The sequence below is a fragment of the Perca flavescens genome, chromosome 13 (assembly GCF_004354835.1).
Source record: "Perca flavescens isolate YP-PL-M2 chromosome 13, PFLA_1.0, whole genome shotgun sequence".
Classification (NCBI taxonomy): Eukaryota; Metazoa; Chordata; class Actinopteri; order Perciformes; family Percidae; genus Perca; species Perca flavescens.
The window spans coordinates 18,024,100-18,048,708 of NC_041343.1; the positions used below are offsets into that span (position 1 = coordinate 18,024,100).

At 41.0% G+C, this 24,609-nt stretch overlaps 2 protein-coding genes across 8 annotated transcripts in view; one reads left to right on the top strand and one right to left on the bottom strand.

The window, feature by feature from the left end:
* Nucleotides 1-1,265: 1,265 nt before the first annotated feature.
* On the top strand, nucleotides 1,266-2,146 carry sertm1 (serine rich and transmembrane domain containing 1). The gene has a single exon (XM_028595942.1). It carries the CDS (start codon nucleotides 1,266-1,268, stop codon nucleotides 1,605-1,607), a length of 342 nt encoding a protein of 113 aa, XP_028451743.1. The 3' UTR covers nucleotides 1,608-2,146.
* Nucleotides 2,147-4,170: 2,024 nt separating this feature from the next.
* The window catches only part of nbeaa (neurobeachin a), a 91,848-nt gene continuing 71,409 nt past the window's right edge, over nucleotides 4,171-24,609 (bottom strand). For 3 of the 7 annotated variants that reach the window (XM_028594963.1, XM_028594962.1, XM_028594960.1), the window contains 28 exons: nucleotides 24,329-24,483; nucleotides 23,274-23,400; nucleotides 22,065-22,184; nucleotides 20,987-21,114; nucleotides 20,203-20,264; nucleotides 17,196-17,260; nucleotides 16,566-16,674; nucleotides 16,094-16,260; nucleotides 14,680-14,804; nucleotides 14,429-14,578; nucleotides 13,865-14,001; nucleotides 13,595-13,730; nucleotides 12,872-12,974; nucleotides 12,637-12,752; nucleotides 11,482-11,594; nucleotides 10,939-11,079; nucleotides 10,703-10,822; nucleotides 10,034-10,186; nucleotides 9,727-9,891; nucleotides 9,313-9,402; nucleotides 8,384-8,576; nucleotides 7,419-7,490; nucleotides 7,007-7,162; nucleotides 6,507-6,677; nucleotides 6,270-6,371; nucleotides 5,935-6,131; nucleotides 5,622-5,773; nucleotides 4,171-5,351 (listed from right to left, as the gene is read on the bottom strand). In XM_028594963.1, coding sequence (XP_028450764.1) covers nucleotides 5,261-5,351; nucleotides 5,622-5,773; nucleotides 5,935-6,131; nucleotides 6,270-6,371; nucleotides 6,507-6,677; nucleotides 7,007-7,162; nucleotides 7,419-7,490; nucleotides 8,384-8,576; nucleotides 9,313-9,402; nucleotides 9,727-9,891; nucleotides 10,034-10,186; nucleotides 10,703-10,822; nucleotides 10,939-11,079; nucleotides 11,482-11,594; nucleotides 12,637-12,752; nucleotides 12,872-12,974; nucleotides 13,595-13,730; nucleotides 13,865-14,001; nucleotides 14,429-14,578; nucleotides 14,680-14,804; nucleotides 16,094-16,260; nucleotides 16,566-16,674; nucleotides 17,196-17,260; nucleotides 20,203-20,264; nucleotides 20,987-21,114; nucleotides 22,065-22,184; nucleotides 23,274-23,400; nucleotides 24,329-24,483 — 3,616 coding nt within the window. In that variant the 3' untranslated portion in view covers nucleotides 4,171-5,260. The remainder of the gene's footprint in view (nucleotides 5,352-5,621; nucleotides 5,774-5,934; nucleotides 6,132-6,269; nucleotides 6,372-6,506; nucleotides 6,678-7,006; nucleotides 7,163-7,418; nucleotides 7,491-8,383; nucleotides 8,577-9,312; nucleotides 9,403-9,726; nucleotides 9,892-10,033; nucleotides 10,187-10,702; nucleotides 10,823-10,938; nucleotides 11,080-11,481; nucleotides 11,595-12,636; nucleotides 12,753-12,871; nucleotides 12,975-13,594; nucleotides 13,731-13,864; nucleotides 14,002-14,428; nucleotides 14,579-14,679; nucleotides 14,805-16,093; nucleotides 16,261-16,565; nucleotides 16,675-17,195; nucleotides 17,261-20,202; nucleotides 20,265-20,986; nucleotides 21,115-22,064; nucleotides 22,185-23,273; nucleotides 23,401-24,328; nucleotides 24,484-24,609) is intronic. The other 4 variants (XM_028594966.1, XM_028594965.1, XM_028594961.1 and 1 more) reach the window with 3 other exon arrangements.

Below are 24,609 nucleotides of genomic sequence, written 5' to 3' on the forward strand. Positions count from 1 at the left end.
CTTTGTTGCAGATATGCAAGATTTATTTGTAAATTACATATGCAAAATATGAATTGTACATAGTCTTTGGAGATTAGACTCCATCGTATAAAATGTAGATATATTTTAAAGGGTTTAGGAAAACCCAAACATATCCCCGATGGAGTCTAGACACTGGTGGTGCTGGTGGTGAAAGGGGCACGAAGACCAGAACCAAGGAGTCGAAGGGAGCGGTCAGCCGGAAGAAAACCGAGAGTACCGGGTGAAGATGCCTGGAGGTGGAAGGGGAGGAGGAGGGTCACACTCTTGCCTGAAATGACAACTGACAGCCGCAGAGGAGAGAACAGATTTAAAACATGGATGTCATGCTGTGATTGGCTTGTGAAATACGAGGCCGAATCTGATTGGTTTAACTGAAAAGCAACTCTCAAAAACAGCTGATCAGTTTAGGAGAAAAGTGATAAAGTTATTAAAGTTTCCCTGAAAGAATTTAAGCTGAGCTACATTAGAATTAATAGCTGTGTATGCAGGAATGGTCCCATATAGAGAATGCCTTTATACAGGGTCCAGAAACGTTGTGCTACGCCCCTGCTTATACATTATAAATGTTCACATTGCACTAACTTTCAGAACAATTCTGCAACCCCCCACTTCCGAGAGTCATATTTTGTATATAGTAAAATATATAGCCTAACTTTGTATACTTGACTGTGAAACATCCAATGATAGTATATTGCTTGATTATGGGTATTTCATACAGATTTAATACATTTAATAACATACTATGGTGATTGCACTTTTTTGCTTTTTTAATGCTGCAAATACATATCTTTCCAAGTTATTTATCTACAGTTTATAATCTCCTTAGCCCTGAAAACAAGTGTTTTAGCTTAATGGTAGATGGTAAGGTTAACCATCTAGGGCAATGCAATAAATATTTTTATCTATTCTGCATCTTGGGCCTCTTGAAGTAAAGTGTTGGCCCTGTATCAGAATTGTAGACGTGGCCTTGTATCAGAATTGTAGACGTGCTCTCTGTCTTTTAATCTCAGCCAAAACTGAGGACGTGGGTGAAAGCTCTTGTGTCAGCAAGCATCTGCCATGCTGAAGTGTCCTGGAGGGAGAAAATAAATCTGTGGCAGCTTCAGCAGACAAAAGATCATTTCTCCTACAGGCCATTTAAATGATCAATGTTGAAGTGCCTTTCTGTTTTTGTCTTTTTTCACAATAGATCTCACTCATCTTTCTTTTTCTCTCATGCAAATCTATACGGAACATCAGCCAGGATGTCAGGAATGGACGCGCTGTTGGTGAACCGTAATGAGACTGAAATCTCTCCAATAGACAATGGGACCTTCCTCCGTTTCTCCCCAACCTCTGCTTCCACATCTGCGGCTGCCTCATCACCAGGACGTCCGGGCAACGTTTATGTTTACGTGTGGATCTTTTTCGGCCTGCTGGTATTCCTCCTGACGCTGCTCATCATCTCCCTCCACAGGCTGAAAAACATCATCTCCTCCTCCTCGTCTGTCCCCGACTGCAGCAGCGAGGGAGGGAGCTCCTTCACCAACATGGAAATCTGTAGCATCTCGTCCCAGAGGTCCACCATCTCCTCACTGTCCACCTAAGGGAGATGGGATGGAGCACATACAGACACATAGACATACAGTATATGTCCATGTGCTTACATGGTAAGCATGCACATACACAAAGCCCATGGAGGTCCAGCGCCTTCTCACTGTGACATACAAATACAAAAACACTTTGTCAGCCACAAAGAAGCGGACAGCATGGCATTATAGTACATTCCGTGCATGTATATTCTAATTCCAGTGGTCCAGTGAGTCAGGTATGTCCATGCGATTTGCATAGGCACAGGTGAAATATAGCTCACAATGTGATGAAGAGGTATTGAGGGGTGAGACTGACTGAACCCCTTTGAGCCTTATTTCAACAACAAAGACAGATGAACCTGAGAAACTGCTCTTCCTCAGCAGGAAAAAGCATTGGAACTATTGTCTTTCCTCACTGTTTTTGTAAAGGTAATTTATTGTAGTGTACCTGTCATATTTACTGTGGAACAAATAATATTGCTTTATAGTGCGTACAGCATGTCTCATAATGTCTGTAGACTACAGTACATTGCCAAATCAGAATTACAATAATATTTAAGACCATACATTGTACAGAAATGCATGCTTGTGTCTCAGTTGTTCAGTAAGGCTTTGGGAACTTTTTTTTTTTTACCAAATTTCTGTATGATGCCCCTGGGGAAAGGACAAGACATCCTGCTGTGGATGTAAAGGTTAGAAAGAAATGAGGGCTGTGTCTTGGACTGTTGACAGACAGTCAGCCTCTGACTGCAGACCAGGTCAAAACTGGCATAAACAACAAGATGAAATTCTGGTCTGGTTGCAGTCTCCAAAGTGACTGATGCTCTGAGAGCTCTGTGCAGCTGTCAGCCTTGTCTGTATTCCAAGTATAACTACAATAATGGTTGTTTTGGCTCAACATACATCATTTTTGTTTTAATACCATAAAATGTTTCTTTGACATGGCAACAAAAATACACACTCGGAACAAATTATTAGAAAAAGGTTCATTCATCTTTGTCACACTTTGCCATAAAATTCAATATCAACTGACGGCTCAGAGAGCAGCGATGACGGCTACGAGGCCACGGACAATACAAGGAGTCATATCTGTCCGTGTTCTTATCAACAAATCCTCATTTTTTCCGTTGATGGTACTGTGTCAGCCAAACTCTTTGGTTCCCCAATCACAGTGTTGACTATTTGTTCATTATCTCAGCTGTTGACAAACATGTATGGTTATTATGTCTAGAACCTGTTTGGTTTAAAAGTACAAAAGATGTTTTAAATAATAGCTAAATGTTGGTTTTCAAGTTAACCAGTAAGTAAACTCATTGTTTTAGCCTGGTGATGTTAAAAGAATAACCCCCTGATTGAACCCCCTGACTGTGTTTTGTTATATTAAAGCTCACATTTTCAGTTCTAGTCCTGCAAACACAAATCATTCAGTGAAAGTAGATTCAATTATTTTCCTTGCATGATTTACTGTACTGGATGTAACTGCAAAGCTGACTTTTGTCCCTGGATTAAATGAATGCGACTAAGGATTCCATCCTCTTTTACACATTTTACATGTTCTCTTTTTTTCATGCTTGTAAGGGATGTATTCCTACCTGTATCTCTATTTGATTACTGGGTCTGCTGCATAAGGTGCTTTAATATCCTGTTAACGGAAACTCCCAGCACCATGAGCCCAACAAGTCTACAGCAACTTGTGACGCATGCAATTAACCAAACTCACACCTGAAACTTTCCACAGTTTATCTTTAAGAAGCTCCACAGGAGAGGCTTTGAGTTACATGACTTGCTTAAGGGAACTTGAGTTCTTTCATTGATTCGATTTAAGCAGGAGACAATGCAGGACCATATCCTACAGATGGAAAAAGCATACAGCTAGTGCTGGAAATAGAAACTGGACACATTGTTAAATTAACACTGCTCTGTATGTCTTAGGTCTGTGTTCTTAGGAGGTGCTGCAGAGAATGACAGACAGTAACAGACTGAAATGTGTCTCTTGAAATCATCTGAAGAAGACTGGTGTCTAGTGAATAAAAAGTAAAGTCATCAAATTCTTTGCATATTTTATTTTTCTTATCATGATTTTTTTTTTCCAACTCACACATGTCATATTTTACATCTTTGCAATAAAACATGAATACAATAGTTTTTAGGGTTTCATAGATCCAAAAATATTTAACCTTTTTTTGGATACATAAGTTGAACCTGTCGATAGAGTATGTGCATGTGCGCATTTGATCAAGATGGCTTCACACATACAGTACATCTCACATTTCATCCCCTGTCCATCCTCTTCCCCACCTCTATCAGCTACAGAATCATGATATTGCTTACAACTGTGAGGTTGTAAAACCTAATAATCACACATGAGCTCAACGCTTTAAATACAAACATCAATGCACAAATAATCCCGAAGGGGAAATGGACCTAAACGAAATGGCAGCCGATCAGAAAGAACCAAGCTAATAAATAATGATATGTGATTGGTGCAAAGTGCAAATACAAAACAAACTTTTACATTGATTTGATTCTCTTTTTTTAAATTAACAACAAATGTGGGTAAGTGAAGCTTTCCTTTGCGCTTTCAGTCTTATTCAGCTGATTAAGTCTCCCATCAAGCCTGAACCAAGACTATATGTACATATTTGACAAAACAATCACCAAATATACAAAGGAAATCAAGTCAGTCTTGTGGTTGTCATCCTTGGTGGCACTGGCAAGATCTCTTTATCATTACCATCTTCGGCAAAACAATCACCATCCTGCCGTTATTATCATCAGTCTTGTCAACATTATAATAATAATTATTACACAGTATTTTACATAAAGCAAGTCATTAATAAATTAAAGGTGATAAGCGCAGTTTGTGTAGTGAAAGAACATGTGTAGACTCTGAAGGAAGCAGAGCCTTATTTACATAAGAATTTAACCCTGCTGCGGGTAAAAGGAAAAAAAGAAGGAAATTAACATTATAAAATAAAACCAGATAAAATCAGATAAGATGAAAATCTAATGAAATCATAACCCAAGGCAATTTTTCAAGGGTAAATTTTAAGATCAAGCCAATAGCACCGGTGTTTGAACAGTGGGTGGGGCTGGATCAATTCTGACCTTTTCTAATCAGTTTAGACACATTGAAGGAGTCTTAATTTATAGTCCACCCAAATAATTCCCAGACTGAACTCCCCGACAAAGGAAAAGTAAAGAACAAAATTGATAAAGAAGAAAAATATAAGTGAAAACAAAACTTCGGTTCTTTGTCTGTGAAGCATTAAGCGTACCACGAATGGTAACTGCACCAGTCCTGTGAGTGGTACGGGTAGGATCGACCTCTACAAGGTCTGCTTGACTTGCTCTTCTCCCCCGTTCTGCAGTCTGTCTATTTTATGAGCAGGTTTTGGTGTGTATCTTCGGGGTATTATGGGTCTGTGGTAACACACGTGTGTGTACGTACACGTATGCACAGAGGAAGTTATTTCCACCAGCGCTGCTGCATCCACAACTCAAGTAAACTTCACAAAGGAATAGAGTCTAAGGTCCAGTACTTGTTTTTCCCTCGTCTCTGTACCTTTAGTTTCCCCGCGTTGCAGATACACAGCAGAATGCATCACCTCCTCTCCCTCTTGTTCTTCTCTCCTCTTTCCATTCTCCCCTCGATCATGCTGTCCACCTCAGTACCTGTTCTGGTGTTCGTAGTGCCAGCGGTTGAAGTCTATGTTGAACGCCACAATGCTGCCAGACGCCATACCAGTGATCAGAGTCCTGAGGGCAGAGCACACAGAATGTCACATCTGTAAACCAAATTATGCAAATAAAATACATAATTTATAACATAATAAAATAAAAGGGTTGCAGTGCATCAATCATTCCCTGGGCCCTTGGCCTCATCTGAGGTGTGATTAAAATAACTGCCCCATTAATGATCATTCAGTAATCTCTGCTGCCCCCTTTGAGGTGACCCAGTTTTCCCAACAACAGTAGTCCTGTCTGCATCTTCTTCTGTCTGTCAGAGTGGCACCCTATCTATTTTACCTCTGGTCATGTGAGAGATCCATGGCACGGATCCCTGCGTCACAGCCTGGATAGATGTAAAGCTGTTTGAAGTCGCACGCCTGCCACACTTCCACAACTCCGTTATCACCTCCTGTCACCAAGTTCTGTCCGTCGCTGCTCAACAGGATCGCCTGGAGAGAGAAAAAGAAGAGACAGAGAGTTTTCAAAGAGGCTCAAGGGCTTCAGTGTGTCAGGCTACAGTAAATTGGATTGTTTTTAAGTAAATAAGGACAGTATTCAAGCATGAATATACACCAAAAAGAATATTACAGTATTAACTGAACAGCCTTACCCGTGTGGAATCGTTGACCTCCATTTGTGCCAGCAGTTTTCCATTTATGCTGAAGTTGCAGAAACGACCTCTCTCATAGTAGATGATGCAGTGGCCCTCACTGGACACTGAGATGAGGCGGGGCCGCTGACAGAGCTCTGGCCCCTCCAGGGCCCTAAGCAGGTCCCCTGTGATGGTGTGGACCAGGCACGGGCCCTCTGAGGAGCAAGATCAAAGCAAAAATTGTCAATATATTTTTTTGGAGAAATCAGCCCAACGTCTAAAAGAAATTTAGAAAACAAACTTTGTGGAAATCACTCTTAGGCCCAGACAGGCCATAATAAAGATACACAAACCTTTAGCTCCACTGATGACCAATCCCAGCTCTGCACAGACAGACACACACACCACCTCGTGGTCATGTCCTGTCAGTACTGCCCTGGGAGCAGGGTAGTCACCTGGAAGAGAAAACAAAGTTAGAGACACCATCAACCTCTGGGAGCTGTAGTGTTTTCTGAAGTAGGAACCTACTCATGTAAACAGTGAGATAGGCAAACATTCAAAAATGTTGTTTCCACCATGTCGCCACTCACTATTGTTAGGGTTGTCCCCAATTATGTGGTGTCGTCCACTCCAGTACCACAGAAGAAGAGTGGCATCTCTGGAGCCTGACACAATGTAGCAGTCTCCACCGATGTAGGACTCCGACCTGGCCAGACACGTCACCACATCCCAGTGGCCAAAAACTATCTGGGTCAGCTTTCCTGTGGAGAGGAAGGAGGAAGACAGCTAAGTCAGTTTGTGCTCTTTTGAAGGCCATGGTTGCTCTACTTAAACAAGCTAGTTAGTGACTAGAGCGTCACTAAATCTAAATCAATAAATCTCTGGACCGATAAATAGAGAAATGTACCGTATGCCCAGGTGCAAATGTAAAAAAAGAGTGTTAAACTGTAAATCTTCTATAGATCAATACATCTAAACACAAATCTAAATAAAATTGCAAATGCATCACTACATGATCCGCATTTAAAACTGGATTTAATTTCTACCGTGCTTAATGCTCAACATGTCTCATAAATACTACAAAACCTACCAGTTTCAGTGGAGTAAACACGGAAGCTCTTGTCCCAGAAGCCGCAGACCAGAATGTAGCGGTTGTCGGCAGTAACCACAAAACAGTGTGTGTTGATTTGGATGCTCTGGTCCACGAGGTCAGTGATCTGACGCTTGTTCACGCCCGAGTTGTTTGCTGCATGTGATCACAAAGATGTCAGTAGGTCTAAAAGGGCATACGAATGCAATATTGTTCACAAGCTATCAAATTAACTGTAACCTTTCCTGATCCTTTCAGCACTCAGGTTAGTTTTGCAGCCCGTGTCGTGGCAATACATGTAGATAAATCCCCAGTGTATCAAGTGATATATTGACTGACCACTACTTGTGTCCTTAATATTATCATTGCATAAAACCAATTAAATCTGCTAGAAAGATTTTTGTGCACTGACCTATGAGAGGGTCCATCTCAATGGGGAGATGATGAGCCTGCTCTAGGGAGTATCCTGGAGCTCCACGGAGGCCTGAAGGATACAAGGATCAAACATTACAGACAGTCTCACATACACACCCGTACATTCACACATCATAAAACAGAGAAGGATAAATGCCGAACCACAACTTCTCATATAATCCCCTGGTCGAGTGCTCTCTGATGCAGGCTTATGTTAGAAAAATAAAAGCCTCAATAAGAAAAGTCACTTGAGCTGCTTTATGACCCCTATAATTACATTATCACAATTCATTAACCTACCCTGCTGTGCTAATGAGGTCATGAAAGGTTAATTGAGGATTTAATTAACAAATATTTTTATGTCAACACTTAAAAATAAGAGTAAACAAACACTTAAATAATCCAATCAAAATCGCCTCAATAACTACCACTGAAATGAACTAACATCTCACTGGGTTTATAAGCACTACAGACTTCCATAAAGTAGACTTAATCTATAGCTACAGATAATATTTTCATTATGTAATTTATATGAATATGTTTGACTAATCCTTTATTCAGTTAGTCTAAAATATGTCTGAAAATTGTTATAAATGCCAATTACAATTTCATACAAACTGTGATGTCTTTAAATAGCATTTGTCTGATAAATTATCATACATTACCTCAACAACTAATTGATATCAAATATGAAAATTGTAGCTGATGTATTTTCTGTGTCTTATCGATTCATAGAGTAATCATTTCAGCCCTATTATGAACATCTTGTTACTGTACTATCAACGGATTGCAATAGTTTAGTTTCAGAAAGTTCCTCAATTTAGCTAAAATAACAATACTGTGTACTGTTAATGTAATGTAATGTTCCATTCTTCAAAGTGGTGTAACTTAAAAAATATGTACAACTGAGAATTTTAAGATTTAAATTCCATTTTGTGGAGGATTCCTTTATCATGCACTCACCGACTGTGTTGTGCCAGCGGTTGACGGCAAACAGCCGGCTACATGTGACGGTGACGGCTGCCGGTATGCTGAGGTGGGGGAGCGTGTTGGCTGCGACGTGAGTGACAGGAGAGTTGGAGGGGAACTTGAGCACCATGATGACATCCTGCTGCATCTGATCCTTAAACATCAGTGGGCTCTGGGGAAGGAAACACTGGTGAGACAGACAGAGAAAGAGAGAGGGACAGAGAGGAAGAGGAGGCCAGAGCGGGGAGGGAAGGTCGGGGGAGAGAGGAGGAGGGAAATGGAGACGGAGGAAGAGGGAGAGACAGAACAGATGGGACAAAGGGGAGGTAGGGAAAAGGTATATTAGTGGGAGCACAGGGTCAGAGTAGGTACACACACTGAGGGTGGCTCTAGGGCTAGGAGAGGAGGTGGAGGCACTGGTTGGTCGGGGTTCAGGACTGACAGGTTTGGGTTGACATGGATGGCTCTGATGTGGAGACACGAAGGCCTCGTTCTGCCGAGGGTAGCAGGAAGGACAGAGATACTAAAACATCATTACATACACTTGTATGTAACAATCTCTTAACTGGTATATAGGGATTCAAATGTGTTGTAAATATGAAAAATAAACTCCTCAACCTGTCTATAAAAAAAGACAAACATTGGAAAAAACTCTCTTCCTGTTCCCGAAGTGAACATTTTCAAAATAACAACCCCTCAATAAAATAACATGCAAAAAAAAAAAAAAAAAAAAAAAAAAAAAAAAAAACGTGCAAAAAAGAAATATGTATACTTCTGTTATGTACTGCATTTCAGTAGGTCGCAGCTGAGGTCTAATATGTGAGTACAGCTGACTTGGTGTTTTTCGTAAGCATATATGGAGAATACTGTTATGAAACTTAAAACTGAAATACAATTTGCTAAGGATGTCGAGGTATTCTCACCAGGTGCATGGCGGAGGAGCGAGGCGGGTGTGGCTCGATCAGCAGCTGGGAGGGGATCTGACCACACGCCTGAATCTGGGACTCAATCACCTACAGTCGGAGAGACAGAGATGGGGTTACAAACTTTTGAAAAACATAACCCCCTAAATATGCATGTTTGTCTTTTTTGTATGCTTTCTAAACTACCTGCATGTACTTCTTGTAATTTTAATTCATCCCTAGGGAAAACTATTTTCTCCGCCATAAGACAAAATCATTTAAGGACTATTTATCTCAGAGCTTTATACATTACATTAATCTGATGCGGCCATATGATCTTGAAGGCAGCTTGAGGAACTCATGAGAGTTCTGCACTGTAATAATACTGTACATTTGTGAGTCAAACTAGAGTGATGTGTTGTCATAGAAACTGACCTCACGTTGCACAGCATCTGCATTGTCTAGGTTGATTGCTCCCTCGTAGGACAAGAAGTTGAACACGTTGAGAGATCGGACTGCTTCCGGCCCTCGCTGCTTGTAGCCAAATATAAGATCAATCCACTGGTGGAGCTGGCACGACACAAACTCGCTCTCCAACGCCTGGTCCAAGTAACGGGTGTAGAGAGAGAAAGAAAGGGAAGAGTCAAGAATACGTTCAGTGTCTCTCAAGTGGATTTAAAGGCAGAGACAACTAACATTTCTTTTAGCTTTTTATATTTTAGGAAAGAAGATTGTCCCTCACCATCCGGTTAATGCGGACAAAGTCTTCAGGTTTCTTGGCCCAGGCGGGAAGCTCCACGTCACACACAGAGACTCCATCATCACGCACCCCGAGCTCGTACTCATTACTGTTGACAAACATCTCAGGCAGGTAGTAGAACTCTGGGATCAGCTCCTGATGGACATGACAGAAACACATTGGTTATTTTAACTAAATTATTACTTCTGTGCCGATATAAAATATTAAAGCCAACACACATACGAGCTGTTGTCACCAATATTTTAATAACTTCCTCCAGAGCTAAAAATACTTTCAGCTATTAACCGTTTCAACCTCAGAAAATAGAATTGCTTTACTGTAAGTACTATTTTTGACTTTTAATTCAAAACACCACCTGCTCATTCACTCACTCTCCTCAAAAACCACATATAAACCATCAAAAAATGACCGCATGTATGTCTCGGCCTCGTGAAAATTCTGCTCCCTAGGTTGAGATCCAGGGCTTTAGACGTGTGTCAATGTCTTCAAGTGGCTATTGACACTCCTCATACATTTAGAGAATTAAAACTAGAATGACTAGCAGCATTATGTTTTTAAACTCTGAAACTGTACTTATTGTGTATTTCATTTTAATGTTCAATATGTTTGTTTATGTACGCGACATTCCTTCAGCTCATCAGGAATAGTTACTTTGACATCAGCCGTGTCCCTCTGGCAGTTCCTCCACGAGCAGCCGATGCCAGAGAAGGCTCTCTCCGGATGGTCGAACTTGTTATCGTTGGCGTTGAGGAAAAACGTGGTAAAGGGCTCCTACGGGCATACAAATAGACAAATTCATAAAACAGAATCCTTGGGTTTCTCCTGTGTGCTCAAGCGGCGGCTAAAGGTTAGAGTCTGTAAGTGTGTAAAGTTCAGCAGGTACTTACTATTCTGAGCATCCACATCAGTGTTGAATGAGCAGTAGAGTACAGGGTGGTATAGTGGTGAGGAGGTGTGCTGTCGTCATCCCACGTCTCGTAGCGTTCTGCATAAAACGCTGCTCGCTTGGGATTCAGTGCACCGATTGGCTGGAAGAAACCGGAGAAAACATCGGCTTAAGTCAAGGATTACACAAGAAACCATACATGCAGTTTTTCTTGTCATACATTATTTAAAACTGTCAACAGTTGAACAATAAAACTAACAAGCGCATGCTTATTCTGATCCTCTGTAGGAGGGAAAGCAGGAAATTACACCCACAGTGTTATGTGGCTTTGTTTTGTTCTTACTCTAACTAGTGGAAATGCAACAAGAAGAGATTCCTGCTGAGCCTTTGTATATTGAGTGGTACGGGCAGCTTGACCAGTATTTTACCCTTAATTTGGGTTTATAGCATCTTCTAAGCAGCACACGTGCTATTCATTGTAAAAAAAAAAAAAAAAAAAAAAAAAAAAAAAACAAAGTGCATTAAGTGTTAGGGGTGCTCTAACCTTGGAGAGGTCTCTGAAGTTGCCAGGTAGAGTCAGATCAAGCTCCTCTGAATCATAGTTGGTCAAGACCCAGGGGAAGATGGGGTACTGGTTCAAATCATTATAGGTCCTCCCTGAAGGGACAAAAGATGGATGGGAGAGGGAAAAAATGACATTGATCCATTATAGTTGTGTCACGAGATCGTCCCACACTGTTACAACAACGCTTTATTGTGTATTACTACGTCAGTTTGAGTTTTACATAAAAAAAAAAATAAAAAAAATACATGCTATAATATTTAAAGTGTAAAAAAAAAAAAAGTGATTTACAGCACTGGTGCTACCAATTTTCAGGCTTCAACACCTCCACGCCTAATAAATACGGCTCAAACCTTTAATTAATTGCTGATGCAAGTAAAGATTAAAGTGCCAGACTGGTATTACAATCACACCGACCAAGGTTGTATGTTAGTGTGATAAAAGATGTTCCCAACACAGAGAGAGGCATAAATGCACAAGCTGTTAACAATCTGCTACAAGCCAGCATATGTTAAGGTGTTTAACCGCATTTTCAATGGCTGTCATTTATCTAGATGTGCATTTGAAAATCATTGTATCAATATATATATATATATATATATTGTATTAATATATTGTATTAATAATTGGATATCATAAAGGACCTATAAACACAATAAAATAGCAAATGTTTAGCTGCAATAATTATTTTACAATTCATTACCAATTTGTCTATTGTCATTGTGGCTGTTCATATACTTTTATATGTATGTGTATTTACAGGTCATACTGGTGACTGTTGCTATGCAAACTGCAGATGAGTTGGAGCTGACAAAGGTTTATCTTATCTTCGAGGTCCTTTATCTGGTCTCTTCATTCAAGTCTATTTATACATTTGGTTCTTTATTCATGCACATTGAGAGAAATACAAAGAAGTCTGAAATTTCTGTCGTTTCTGTCTGTGCGTTATTTTTGAACAACACAGCACAACAGAAACTGTCAGAGAAACCAGATAAGGTCACATTAGGACACTCTCCACAGCAAATAAGCTAGAAAATGTCATCACACAGTAGAAAGGATGGAAGAAAATGAAGGAAACATGAGATCCACAATAAGAGACTTGACAGCTCATGGAATTTGATTGCAATTGAACTTTACCTGCAATAGTGTTGAGGAACATGAGGTACTCAAAGTTGGAGATCTCTCTCCTCTGCCAGCGCTGCGTCATGTTGGACGACTTAAAGAGCTGACGAGGGGTGGCCAAGGAAATCCGCCTGGGACACACACACACACACACACACACACACACACAAGTTTATTTCTATCACACCATTAAGAAATACCTCACCAACTCAGAATAGTGGTGGACCAGCTGATTATACTCTGCACCTACCTGGCCTGGGGAAGGCCGTAACTCGTTCCTACCCCGACCCGTGGGAGACTGTAGACCACCCTTTTCACTGTGGCCTGGTCCGGGAAGTTAAACATCACAGACGCTGGAGAGAGGAAGAGACAAGAGCATATAGACAACATAAAGTCAATCACTCACCATGACGACTAATGTTGAAATGGTACCAAACAGCAGTACAATATACTGTATAGTGGTGGCATTTGTGACAAGACTAGAGCCCAGGCAGTGTTAGTGCTCTTCATTCTGAACTATAGTAGACTGAAGGAATAACAGTGTTGAATAAAAGGAAAGGCAAAAGAAGAGAGGATACATAAAGAGGCTATACTATACTATAGGTCTTACTGCATTCTTTTTCTCCTACAAATATTTTCACTTCATTTTTTTACTCAATACATATTGCTAAGAGCCACAATTTAAACATCATTTGGATATCTATTTTTAATACCATTTCTTTCTAGACATTGCACTAACGATGGTGCTGAACTTGAACTTTCAGTGGAAAAAAGCTGCTTGCATATGTGGTATTTTTGCACTTATTATATGTTTATAGGCTTGACGACCATATTTATGGCAGATAATCAATAAATACTATCAGTGGCTGGGATCTTTTAACAGACTTTTGGTAGCAGGTGCATACTGTACAGTTTTGAGAAATCAATACATGTGACTATGTCAGTGCAGATAATAAGAAATCTGCAGACTTACTTCTGTTGGCCATGAAGACCTCTAGTCCGGTATTCTGCAGCAGGTAGCGTCTGGAAAACACCGCTCGGATCTCACTGAACATCCATTTACCGTGTAGACCCTCTGAGTAGGCCAGTACCTGTTGAGGTTGGACATCCTTTGAAAAAAATATTTTAACATAAAGAAAAACCTATACATTTATAGACAAATCAATCCCAAATGATTTGGATCAATGAATGAAAAGCAGTAAGTAAGTTTGCTTGTTTGTAATAATACAGAATGCCAGCTTACTTTAGCCTCAGTCGTCTTGAATGTAGGATCCTCTTCATCCACCTCAAAGTAGATCTCAGTAGTCGTGATGGACAGAGTGCCCCGAGCCACCACCACTGGAGCTACCAACTGAGCTGGAGTACTCAGAACCACAGGGCCTGGGGGGGGGGGGAAGACACGTATTACTCAGGTAACCCTAACCCACACACACAATATACTGTATGATGAAATGGCACACATACTGTAATATAGTAATTTCAGGTTAGTTAAGATTGATTATGTATTTGTTTATTCTACTTTACATACTATTTAAACAACCCATCGGGTGTGTCAGAAGTCAGAGAGGAACTGGATTAAATTAGGTATATAGTCTTGCATCAGTTTTTAGTAAATTATGATTTAATCTTATTGAGTCCGATAAATCATCTGGATGGTTAGTGCAGCTTCAAATCTTTCAAATGACTTGCCTTTGGAGGTAAAAAGTCTTGGACGGAAACGTACTAAAAACAAGAGTCATAGACAGTTTACTGTTCAGTTGTTCTGTAGCATGGTGACTGTGTGTGTCTTTAAGTGAGTGCATCTTACCAGCAAGGTTATCAATCTCTTTTTCCTGCAGCAGGCTGACAGTATCATCGTCTCCTTCCAGCATTAACTCCGCCTCTGGGTTCTGGGTGACCACGGATTGGCTGCGGAATGTTTTCTTCGACTTAAGTCCCTCCTCATCTTCTTCTGTACCTATTTGAATGGGTTTTTAAGTGTGCATATGAGGGTTGGGTGTATGCAAAAAGCAGAGATTGACCAAATACAACATGTTTGCATTTGTACACATTACTGACCGTAGTCCTCCAGAGCTTTGAGTGACACGTCGGCGTGAGTGGATCCAGAGGCATTTCGCACAAATCTCCTTCTCCTCCTCAGGTCGTCCTCCCAGTAGTCTAGACGCCAGAAGTCATGTAATTGGCTAGACATAAAAGAGGAGGAACAAAAAGGAGTCAATTCTGTTGTGGTAGGAAAACAAGGTGTGCATTTTGTGACTTTTCCTTCAAGGACAAGAAAGTTGGAATTAAAGCTGAAGTTACAGGTGACATTTATGCTGGCAATTTCCAGAACAAATTTCCGACAGTCAAAAGGTTCTTCTTTATTGGGTTAAAGGGCAGTATTTGACCATAGGGGTGAGCTTGAAAAGCCTTTCCAACTCTGCAAACACCAATAACTGGCTTTAAGATGAGTGGAAAAACATCAAATTGACTGATCTACCCTATAGAGCCAAGGTGTTTTATGAAAAAACAGATGAAAAGCAAGGTTTAGACATCAAGTGTGATTGCAATTTTCAATAAGCATTGCTAATGTGAACAAACTATTTAAAATATAATCGAGGCCAGAGCACTTGAGATGCAATTTAACTTTAATTAACTTGTCATGTGAGTGCAAACAGTGTTTATTAACAGCATGCAAGTTGTGGCATACAATTTACTTAATCAAAAGTGACATGAGGAAGACAGGCCTCAGATGCTGCATGTCACATGTTCTCAAAATAAATCCTGTGTAATTTAACGAGCAATTTTTGATTTAATGTGTGTGTGTGTGTGTGTGTGTGTGTGTGTGTGTGTGTGGTGGGCTAAATAAGGAGATAAGTCTTTTACAGCTACCCGGCAGCTACGTTGTTAGGATTCAGCTGTCTGTGTGCTGAAGTCGATGTACGATTAATTATGTTTATTAAGACCTGATTGTTTCATGAAGCCTGCTTTACACGGACCATGTCATCTTTTAGGAATATCTATATTTTAGCACTGATCATATCCACACTCTGAAAACTTGAAATAGATTTCCTGATTCTGTGATGTGAAGCTACTGTACTGGCTTTGTGAATTTATGGTTTCAATGATGCTACTTTTACTTTTACACAAATAAAAGCAATAATATACAGTGGTAATGTGTTATAGTGATATGTTCCAAACATGGTGGAAGGTGCTGACTTATTAAAAAATACAGAACCAAAAGAGTCGTTGATGGGGCGGTCAGCTAGTCACGAGTTAACAAAACGAACCAGGTCAGTCTCCCCTGTTAAAAATTAACAAATCGCCTATTGACTACACATACTGATGCCATTTTTTATCATTATATGCAAGGAGTGTTCCATGTGCACTCAACTGGTGTAATGTCTGCTGACAAATGACATCCTGTGGAACAGCAATCAAAAAATGTCCCCGAGTATAATTTGACACGCAGTTCCTCGCATCTCCTGCTCACCTCTGCGACATTGTCCCCCACGCTCCGTGCTTATTGGTCAGGATGTTGAGGATCTTCTGTTTCAGCTGGTTAGCGGTCACATGATCTCTGTGCTTGGCGGCACTGATGAGGTGATCGCACATTTTCTCCTCCTCTCTCCGGTCCGCAGCGTACTGGGCACAGTTAGACTGGAGGAGAGTGGGAGGTAGTAAGAAACCAAAGAGTGTTACTGTCAGAGATGAGGAGATTGTGGTGACGAGGAGACAGTTGCTGTATGTCCTCCTTAATCACTAATTGATGCATAGGCACAGGAAATCAGTTTAAATTTACTAATTGGAAGTAGTAATTTACAAAATAAAAGCAGGTATTTGTTGGTGACAATCCGTAACAACAATGAGCATTACACATTAGCCCCTTCACATAGCTTTTAACCCGCAGGCTTTAATGATGACACATATCATGACAAACAGTGCAAGTGGCGCTTTGTGTTTACCTCAAATTCAGCATGTTTGTGTACATCCTCTGCCCTCTGTCTGTTCAGGATGAACTCCGCTTCGTTGGCAACACGCACAATATGATCCTTCATGGCGTGGCAGAGAAGTCTGGTGGAGGAGTAAAGAGAGCGACAAACACTACAGGCCTTAGCAACACCTCCATTTAGAAGAAAAAATCTAATTGTCAACGCATGGGAATGTAAGCAAGTTTCCATCAATATGACAACCTTTTCTAAATGGTATCAATAAGACTGGTCCATCTGCTACTAAAGCTTATGTATGGATGGGTACAGTAAAAAACAGTATGCTTAAAAAGTAGCATCTTTTTTATGGATGTGTATTCTTTTTTGTGTTGTCCTTTAATTATGTATAATACCGTTTGGAGTCAAATAAAAAAACAAGATTACAGGCACTGAAAATAGACCAGCACAAATCAACTGCACACTTAATTGCAATGTAATGATTTGATTTCCTACTGAACACACATGGCACTGTGCATTTATCTTGGCAAGGTTCTCATTAGAGCTCTATCATTCCCATTAGTTGTGTGCACTGATAACACGGTTGCTTTTAATGTGAGAATCACAGTGAATTATATGAGGTGATAATCAGTCTGTGTGATGGATTACCTTCCCTCGTTGATTAGCTCAATGAAGGCCAGTCCAGCGTTCTTCTGAATGGAGTTTTGCCACTCCTAAGTGTAGAGGATAAAACTATCACTGCCTATGTAATTTCATAATGATATACATTTTCTGGAAATGTAGTTGAAAACCTGGTCATTGCCAGATTGAATCTGAGTCTGAGGGCCCTATCTTGCACTCAGCGCAATTGACTTTATACACCGACGCATGTATCATTCCTATTTTGCAACCGATGCACAGCGGACTTTTCCCTCCACAGACGCACGTCGGTAAATTAGGGAATGTATTAGCGCTCCCGGGGGCAGTTCAGCGAAAAGAGGAGGCGTGTTCAGGCGCAAACGTTCCCTAGTGCTATTTTGCAGTTTCAGAAAACACTTCCGCCACTGACCAGGAAACACCTGGTCTAAAGTCAGTGGCACGTTATTCAGATGCTATTTTAGGGGCGCATGCTTGGCCATAATGTAGCGTGTGCACAACGCGCATACACCTTGCTTCCCTCATCTACACGGACGCGTTCCCATTTTTGCAAACCATACATGATTAGAAGGAAAAATATTACTGAAAATGCGCTTCAGGTGTTTGGATAGATCAGGAGGCACTTTACAGTACAGTCCTCAAAAAGTCCCAGCATTCTTTGTGGCTTGGCTTGTTGTGTTTTATACAACATTTCCATGAATCATGGATGTGTTGATGACATAAATGAGGAAATATTAGAGGACTTAAGAAGACGTGATGTTGAACTACGGTGGGATTGGACACTTGAGGGTCCGGGAGTGGCAATGTGCGATGTGCTCTTGATGGAGTAGGTGGACGGAGATGGAGTGGGGGGAAGAGGAAGGGGCACAACAGGAGCAGGTGATGTGTTTGGAGGCCCACGCTCCATGGCTGCAGCAATCCTCTCCAGACTTGAGGAGATGCGCCGAGAGGCCGCAGCAACATTGCCACCCGGACAAGACGGGAATTTATTACTTTGCTGAATCCAGGACAGCAAACGCTGCCGTGCGCCAGGCAAATCCGCCGTCATAATAGCAGTCCGCCATTGAACAAGCGCTCCAGCTCGTGAGATGACGCTCTTATTGGTCATCTTCACGTTACGCCCAAACCACACCTAGCTACTTCAGACCAACCCATTTTAGATTTGCGTCGGGTGCAAGAGTCATTTATCCGCTGGTATAATAGCAACAGCGCCGGAGATCCACCCACAAAGCTACTTGCCTTTTTGCGTTTCATACTTGCGTTTCAGATCGTTAAAATAGGGCCCTGAGTCTGTTTTTGGCTAATCTGTGAATTAAATACATAAGAAATCAAGATACTTACTCACTAAATCCTGAGAATTCAATATGGCTATAAAGCTTTCCTGCTTATCAATTACAACACTGTTCACAATGGCCTAATGTACAGTAGATTGTCGGTAACTCTTTACTTTAAGTTTTCTACATAAGAGTGACATGACACTGTCATGAATACATGACAGTCACATGACACGGTCATGACACAGTCATGACACATGAACCCTAACCCTAATCCTAACCCTAACCATAACTTGTCATGACAAAACCAAATGACACATACTAAAAAAGCGTTATGTCATAAACGTTTATGACTTGTTTATAATGTTTTATGACACGTTCATGACAGTGTCATGTCACTCTTATGTAGAAAACTTAAAGTAAAGTGTAACCAGATTGGGCTATGGTTAAAAAAACAAACAAAACAAACCATACCACAGCTATGTGGGTATACATGGTATAGCCTTCACAAATGTGTATGGATAAATAGAGAGATAGAAACAGTTTTATTCAAGAGGAAATATAGAGGCCCATCCTCTACCATCACCAGTGGAAAGGTACACAAGAACAAGACTGCACAGAATAAGGATGAAGAAACATCTAAAGAGCTTTCTAAGTGTCAATGAAAATGCACCCGTCTAAGAGTGTGTGAGTGTTTTATGTGTCTGTGCATATTAGAGTGGAGACTTCTGAGCAGAATGAGAGTGTTGCTGAAAACCTCAAGCTATCAGAGCTCCATTAGCTCTTAAGGCTGTGAAGGACACGTGGGAGCATCTCCTGTTACACCCTTTCCATCCAGAGGATCGATATCTGGGCTAGGGTTCGCTCTCCTGGGCATCTAATGGCAGACAAGGCCAGAGCCGGGGGTAATACTATACATGCTGACGAGCAGCTAGGCAGGAGAGTAGAGGGGAGGAGAAAGGAGAGGGAGTAGTGAAAAGACAGGGCAGTGTGGAGAGTGGTAGAAGATGAAAGCATGCCACCGAAACGCTGAGTTAAAATGGACCAGAAAAGCAGAGGTGTCTGATGGTACGGTTGAAGATGAAGCAGTAAAAAAGGAGAAAACTGAGACCATGGTGGCAGAGTTGAAGAAAAAGAAGAGAAAGAGCAAAGAACTGAGGTGCTCCTCTCAGGACAAGAGCTCTTAGAGGCAGCCAATGAAACAGACAATAGTTGGGAGACAAACTTCATAATATAAAAGAAAGAGAACACTGGTCACCTACACTATCAGGGGAAAGCTCTGTATTGGTAAGTGCTTCTCTGTTGTTACTCTGTCTTTTGAGTGTTATTCAGAAAAATAGAGATAGTGACTTTGAATGGAAGTTAGATAAATGAGCCCAATAACATTCTAAATAGATTAAGCTGTGATGCTGTTTTTTTTTTTAACTTTTTGTTCTTAAAAGTAAAATCCAGTCATGAAAGTGTATGTGATTGACAGGGGAAAAGAAATGTTGTGGCCTTGATATTGATGAGGAAAAACTATGGTGTGATGATGCATATAAGTTGATATTATATTACATCCGCAATGCGCTCATTACATAGTCAACCCTGCCTCACAGGGAAGATCAATAACTCAACAGCTTCCTGAGTGCAACGGACTCAGCCGATGACTATGGGTCTAAAAAAAAACGGATGACTCTTTCAGGTTTTGGCAAAATGGATATGTGTGAGGACAGTAAATAGAGAGACAGTGAGGGGTTACCAACCTGAGAACACAGCAGCATTACGAGCTCCACCACAGACGTGCTAGACTTCATGCACACTAGACCTGCAGCATAAAGAAATACAGCACAGTCATGAGCCTCTCTTTCTTTCTCTCTGACACACACACACACACACACACACACACACACACACACACACACACACACACACACACACACACACACACGAGAGACAAAAATATCATCAAAGAAGACACTGTAGTGTCAGTGGCTTCTGCTATTGTATACAGTCATTGTAGTCAAGTTTATAAAAACCATGCCACAGAGAAGACAGGAACAAACAGTTCAGAGAAAGATGATAAAGGAGAGAGTAAGTGGTGGGAGGGGAAGGAGCAGGAAGGGAGAAGAGGGAGAAATCAACACTGAGACAGTGGATCACGAAAACAGGATGCCAGGAAGCAGGTGGGCAGAGAGAGGAATGCATCACATTCAATACAACCTGTAATACCATATTAATGCTAACTCTGAAACAAACAGTAATCTGATTTTCATGTCATTATCTAGCTAGCTGTTTGAAAATAGTGCAAAATACTGTGACGTCATACCTGCTTGACGAATGAGTGAAGCAGCCAGCTCAAAGACACTCACCCAATCATTCACTCACTCTCAACTAATCACACAGTTAATACATCCACTCGTCCACTCACTCGTTTCTTTTTCTCTCAGTCTTCATCATACACAAACATCGCGGTGAGGGACAGTGAATGGGGAGACTCCACAGAGAGACGCCAGTTATAGAAAAAGGAGCCGTGTACAGCACCTGTACCTTCTATGAGCAGTTCCTGCCCATGGCTACCCAGCAGTGTCCTGGACAGGAAGGGAGCAAAATCCACAAAAATCTCCCTCAGCAGGGGCGCCACCTTCTCCAGAGCGCGCTCCAGCTTGGTGGTGATACTGTGGCGGAAATAAGTGAGAGGAAGATGAAGAGAATAGGAGTGAAGATAAAATAAGCAACATACAGATGAGGTTAGAGGAGCATGTGAGGAAAAACTGTGGGGATACTGTATACAGTAGGTGAGAAAGGGAGCGAAAAAACATGCAAGAAAGAAATGAGTAGAGAAAACAGGAGGAGAGGACAAATAACAAAGGAGAGGAGATGGAAAAGGCAAGCTTAGAGACGTTAAATAGAAAGAAATAGAAAGCTAACTGTTAATCAACTTAGCATTGTGAAATGGGTGAAGCTGGAAGTGCAATAAAAGCTAAACCTATAAAAAAAGTGTCCAAACTTTAAACTGCTAAATATTGTACAAACTGTATCTTGACTTGCTACACATCTCAATATTAGTGTTTTTGTGTGTGCACAGGAGTATATCAAGTGCAGAGTAAAATACTTTTCTTTTCTATGTTCAGTTAAGAAATGGAGAAAGTAAGGCAGGAAGAGTACAGCAAAGCAGACTAAAATATGGACTCATGATGGCAGTGAAGTGCATATTTACAGCCTAAGCATATGACTTCTGGAACAGACCTGGGTCTAGTGTTTACAAATTTTCATTTGGTTTTAAGCGGTTTAGAGTAGCAGATGGGTGACATTTACAAAAGTTACAATAAAGGTTAAAACATGATTTTGAGTCGGTTTAAGCAAACTGTTGCTACAAGTTATTTGCAAAGACAGTTTGACTCAGGTCTGATCTTTAGTGTGGGGTTAGTGTGAGCAGATGGCCATGCCAGAAGTGACTGTGCTGATATAAAAATATGAGTGATGCTAACTGTTGAAGCTGTTAACAAAGATGTCTGTCCGCTCTCCCAACGGCATTCTGGGAACATTAAGTAGTGGATTGGGCGTAGCAGAGGGTGTGTGGTGGAGGTGGGGCAGAGGGGGAAGGGGTGGACGAGTATCTCCTTGCCTAAAACACTGTCCTGCATCTCGGGGAGCTGCCTGGAAGCCTGCCAGAGAGCTAAAAGACTTGAGCTCAGGGGGCGTCTGACCGCTGCGCAGCGCACATTGCGCCACCTCACAATAGGAACTGCAATACAAACCACACACATTCAAACACACACATACAGACATGCACACTGATTAAAGAACACATGCACACGCATGCACGCTCTCTCTCACATGCGTGTGCACTTTCAGAAGCACACGTTTACCGCACATATCATAACAAACTGTCTAAGGAGAGAGTACATTGACAGAAATGTTACAGTAGTAAACGGCTAAAAAGGAATTATATATTATTTCTTATTGTAATGCTATTTCCTAATTACTAACATATTGCAGATCATCTTATATTTTATTAGCGAGTGTCAGATGCCTATACAAAATACTAAAACACACCTAAAACAGATTTATGTTCATGACAATTTCATTTACATGTTTTTAAATAAGTAATCCATCGGGATGCGGATATTTTCATACTCTACAGTATATTGTAATTGTGACATTAAAACACAGCTGCCATGTCAGGGATGAAAAGCACCATAGTGTAGACTGAGTGAGATGTGTGGGTGGTATGTGTGCATGCGAGCAAAACATATGTGAGTGAGTGAGTTATCACAGATTAAGTAGTTTTACTAGCTTTCAGAAAACTAATATTATCAGTTAATATCAGCTTTAAAGAGCAATATCCGGATCAGTCCAATATCCTTTTTATGGCTAAAAACTCAACAGTTTTTTGTGACTTTTGATTTCTAGTCATTTGTCACGCAGTGCAACTACCAAATTAGCAATTCATGTTTGTCTTTTCTTTAAGATTTGGTTAAACTTTTAACATATCAGGAAAAAAATGTTGCATCTACATTGCTCCTGACATTCTTAAAAGATGTAATGACTAATCAGGTATTTTTACCTAGGCCTCAAAAAGCATGTGGGTGCACCCCGGCTGTCCCCAATCTAACCCTAATGTATAATATCAATTATGACTGTGAGAGTGAGCTGCTAGTGAGAATTCTTTGGGAAGGATGAAGACTTAAGTGTGAAGTGAAAGAGGGACAGGAATGAAGTGGAAAAACGACAGGCACCCAAGAAAAACAGACAAATCAACATAAAAACAAAAGCCAAAGAAAAGAGCGGGAGGAAAGCGAATGAAGAGCGGTGCCATGTTGAGAGCTCTGACCTCATATTTTCCATCGTGTCTTCTGGCATGGGTGCCACCGTCTGCACAGCTGGCAGATTCTTACTAGTAGCACCGTTAACAAATGACGAAGAAGAGGAGGAGGAAGAAGAGGCAGAGTCTGTGGCACCTTGACAGGACAGAGAGGAGGGAGAGTGATGAAAAATAAGACAAGTGCTATTGTAACATGTATCAAGCATGACCAAGATTATCGCGAAGGATAACTATAAAGGAAATTTATTAATGTCCCGGTCAGTTGGGACCAAATTCAATTTGGATACTATTTCACCGGACGTGCTGCTGCTTGTCTTCTGGTAATGGCCCCCCATTTGTGAAAATCGCTTTGCAATCAATATACAGAATCCATTCAGGGGAACAAATCCCTTCCTTGTCCATTATGCATGTATGATACAGTCCAATAAGTCTGACTGGCTGTCAAAGCCATGAATACAAATCCACTCTCTACAATGAATGGTCAGTGGATGTGTAATTGATTCTTATCTTGTTATCAATTTATTCTATCCTTCTTTGGGTCAAAGAATATTTAATACATGCTCTTCTCTGCATCTGTTTTTTTCCCGACATGGAGTACCAAATATGTGAAAGGCACATGGTCCGACATCAGAGAGGAAATTAACTTTCTTGTTTGTGGCCAGGATATCTTACACTTGCTGTCCTTTCTGCAACTCCACTGATCTGGATCCCACCCTTGGAAAAAAAAACTAATGGTGAAAGCATCTGCCGGTACTGTTTGTTCGGTTTGTTTCTATTCTAGTTTGTTCAGAGTAAAGCATCAAATAGTTTTTAATAAGAGAAGAAACTCAGCCCTGCTTCATGGAGCAGCCTTTGAATTGCTGGAGGCCTTTCACATAAGCACCTTCGTCAAACTGCAGGTGTGTCTGCTGCCTTTCCTTAAATGCATAATAGATCCAGTGCTAAAATGAATGTGGGCAAAAATATCTAAAGATATACAGTAGATTCAGGAGCTAAACTGATAGAAGTGGGTGTGAAGAACATGTGTTTTTATAAGTGCACTACATCTGTGTGTTATCTCTCACCTGTAGTGTTGATCATGCTCTTGGGTGTTGCTGTCGCAGCGGCAAAAATGTTGGGTGTGCTGCCGGGAGTGGCCGCTCCACTAGTGGTGGGCGTGCCCACTGTGTTGACTGACAGGCTGCCAGGTGGCGGCTTTTTGACTGGAACCATAACACTCCTGTAAGAGATGAGACACAAAGGCATCAGACAAACCTGCACACACACAATACTCTTCATCGAATGCTCCTCAGTGATATCATGGCTCTGGGTGTTGGTCAGTGTGTGAGAACATCTGTGAGGATGA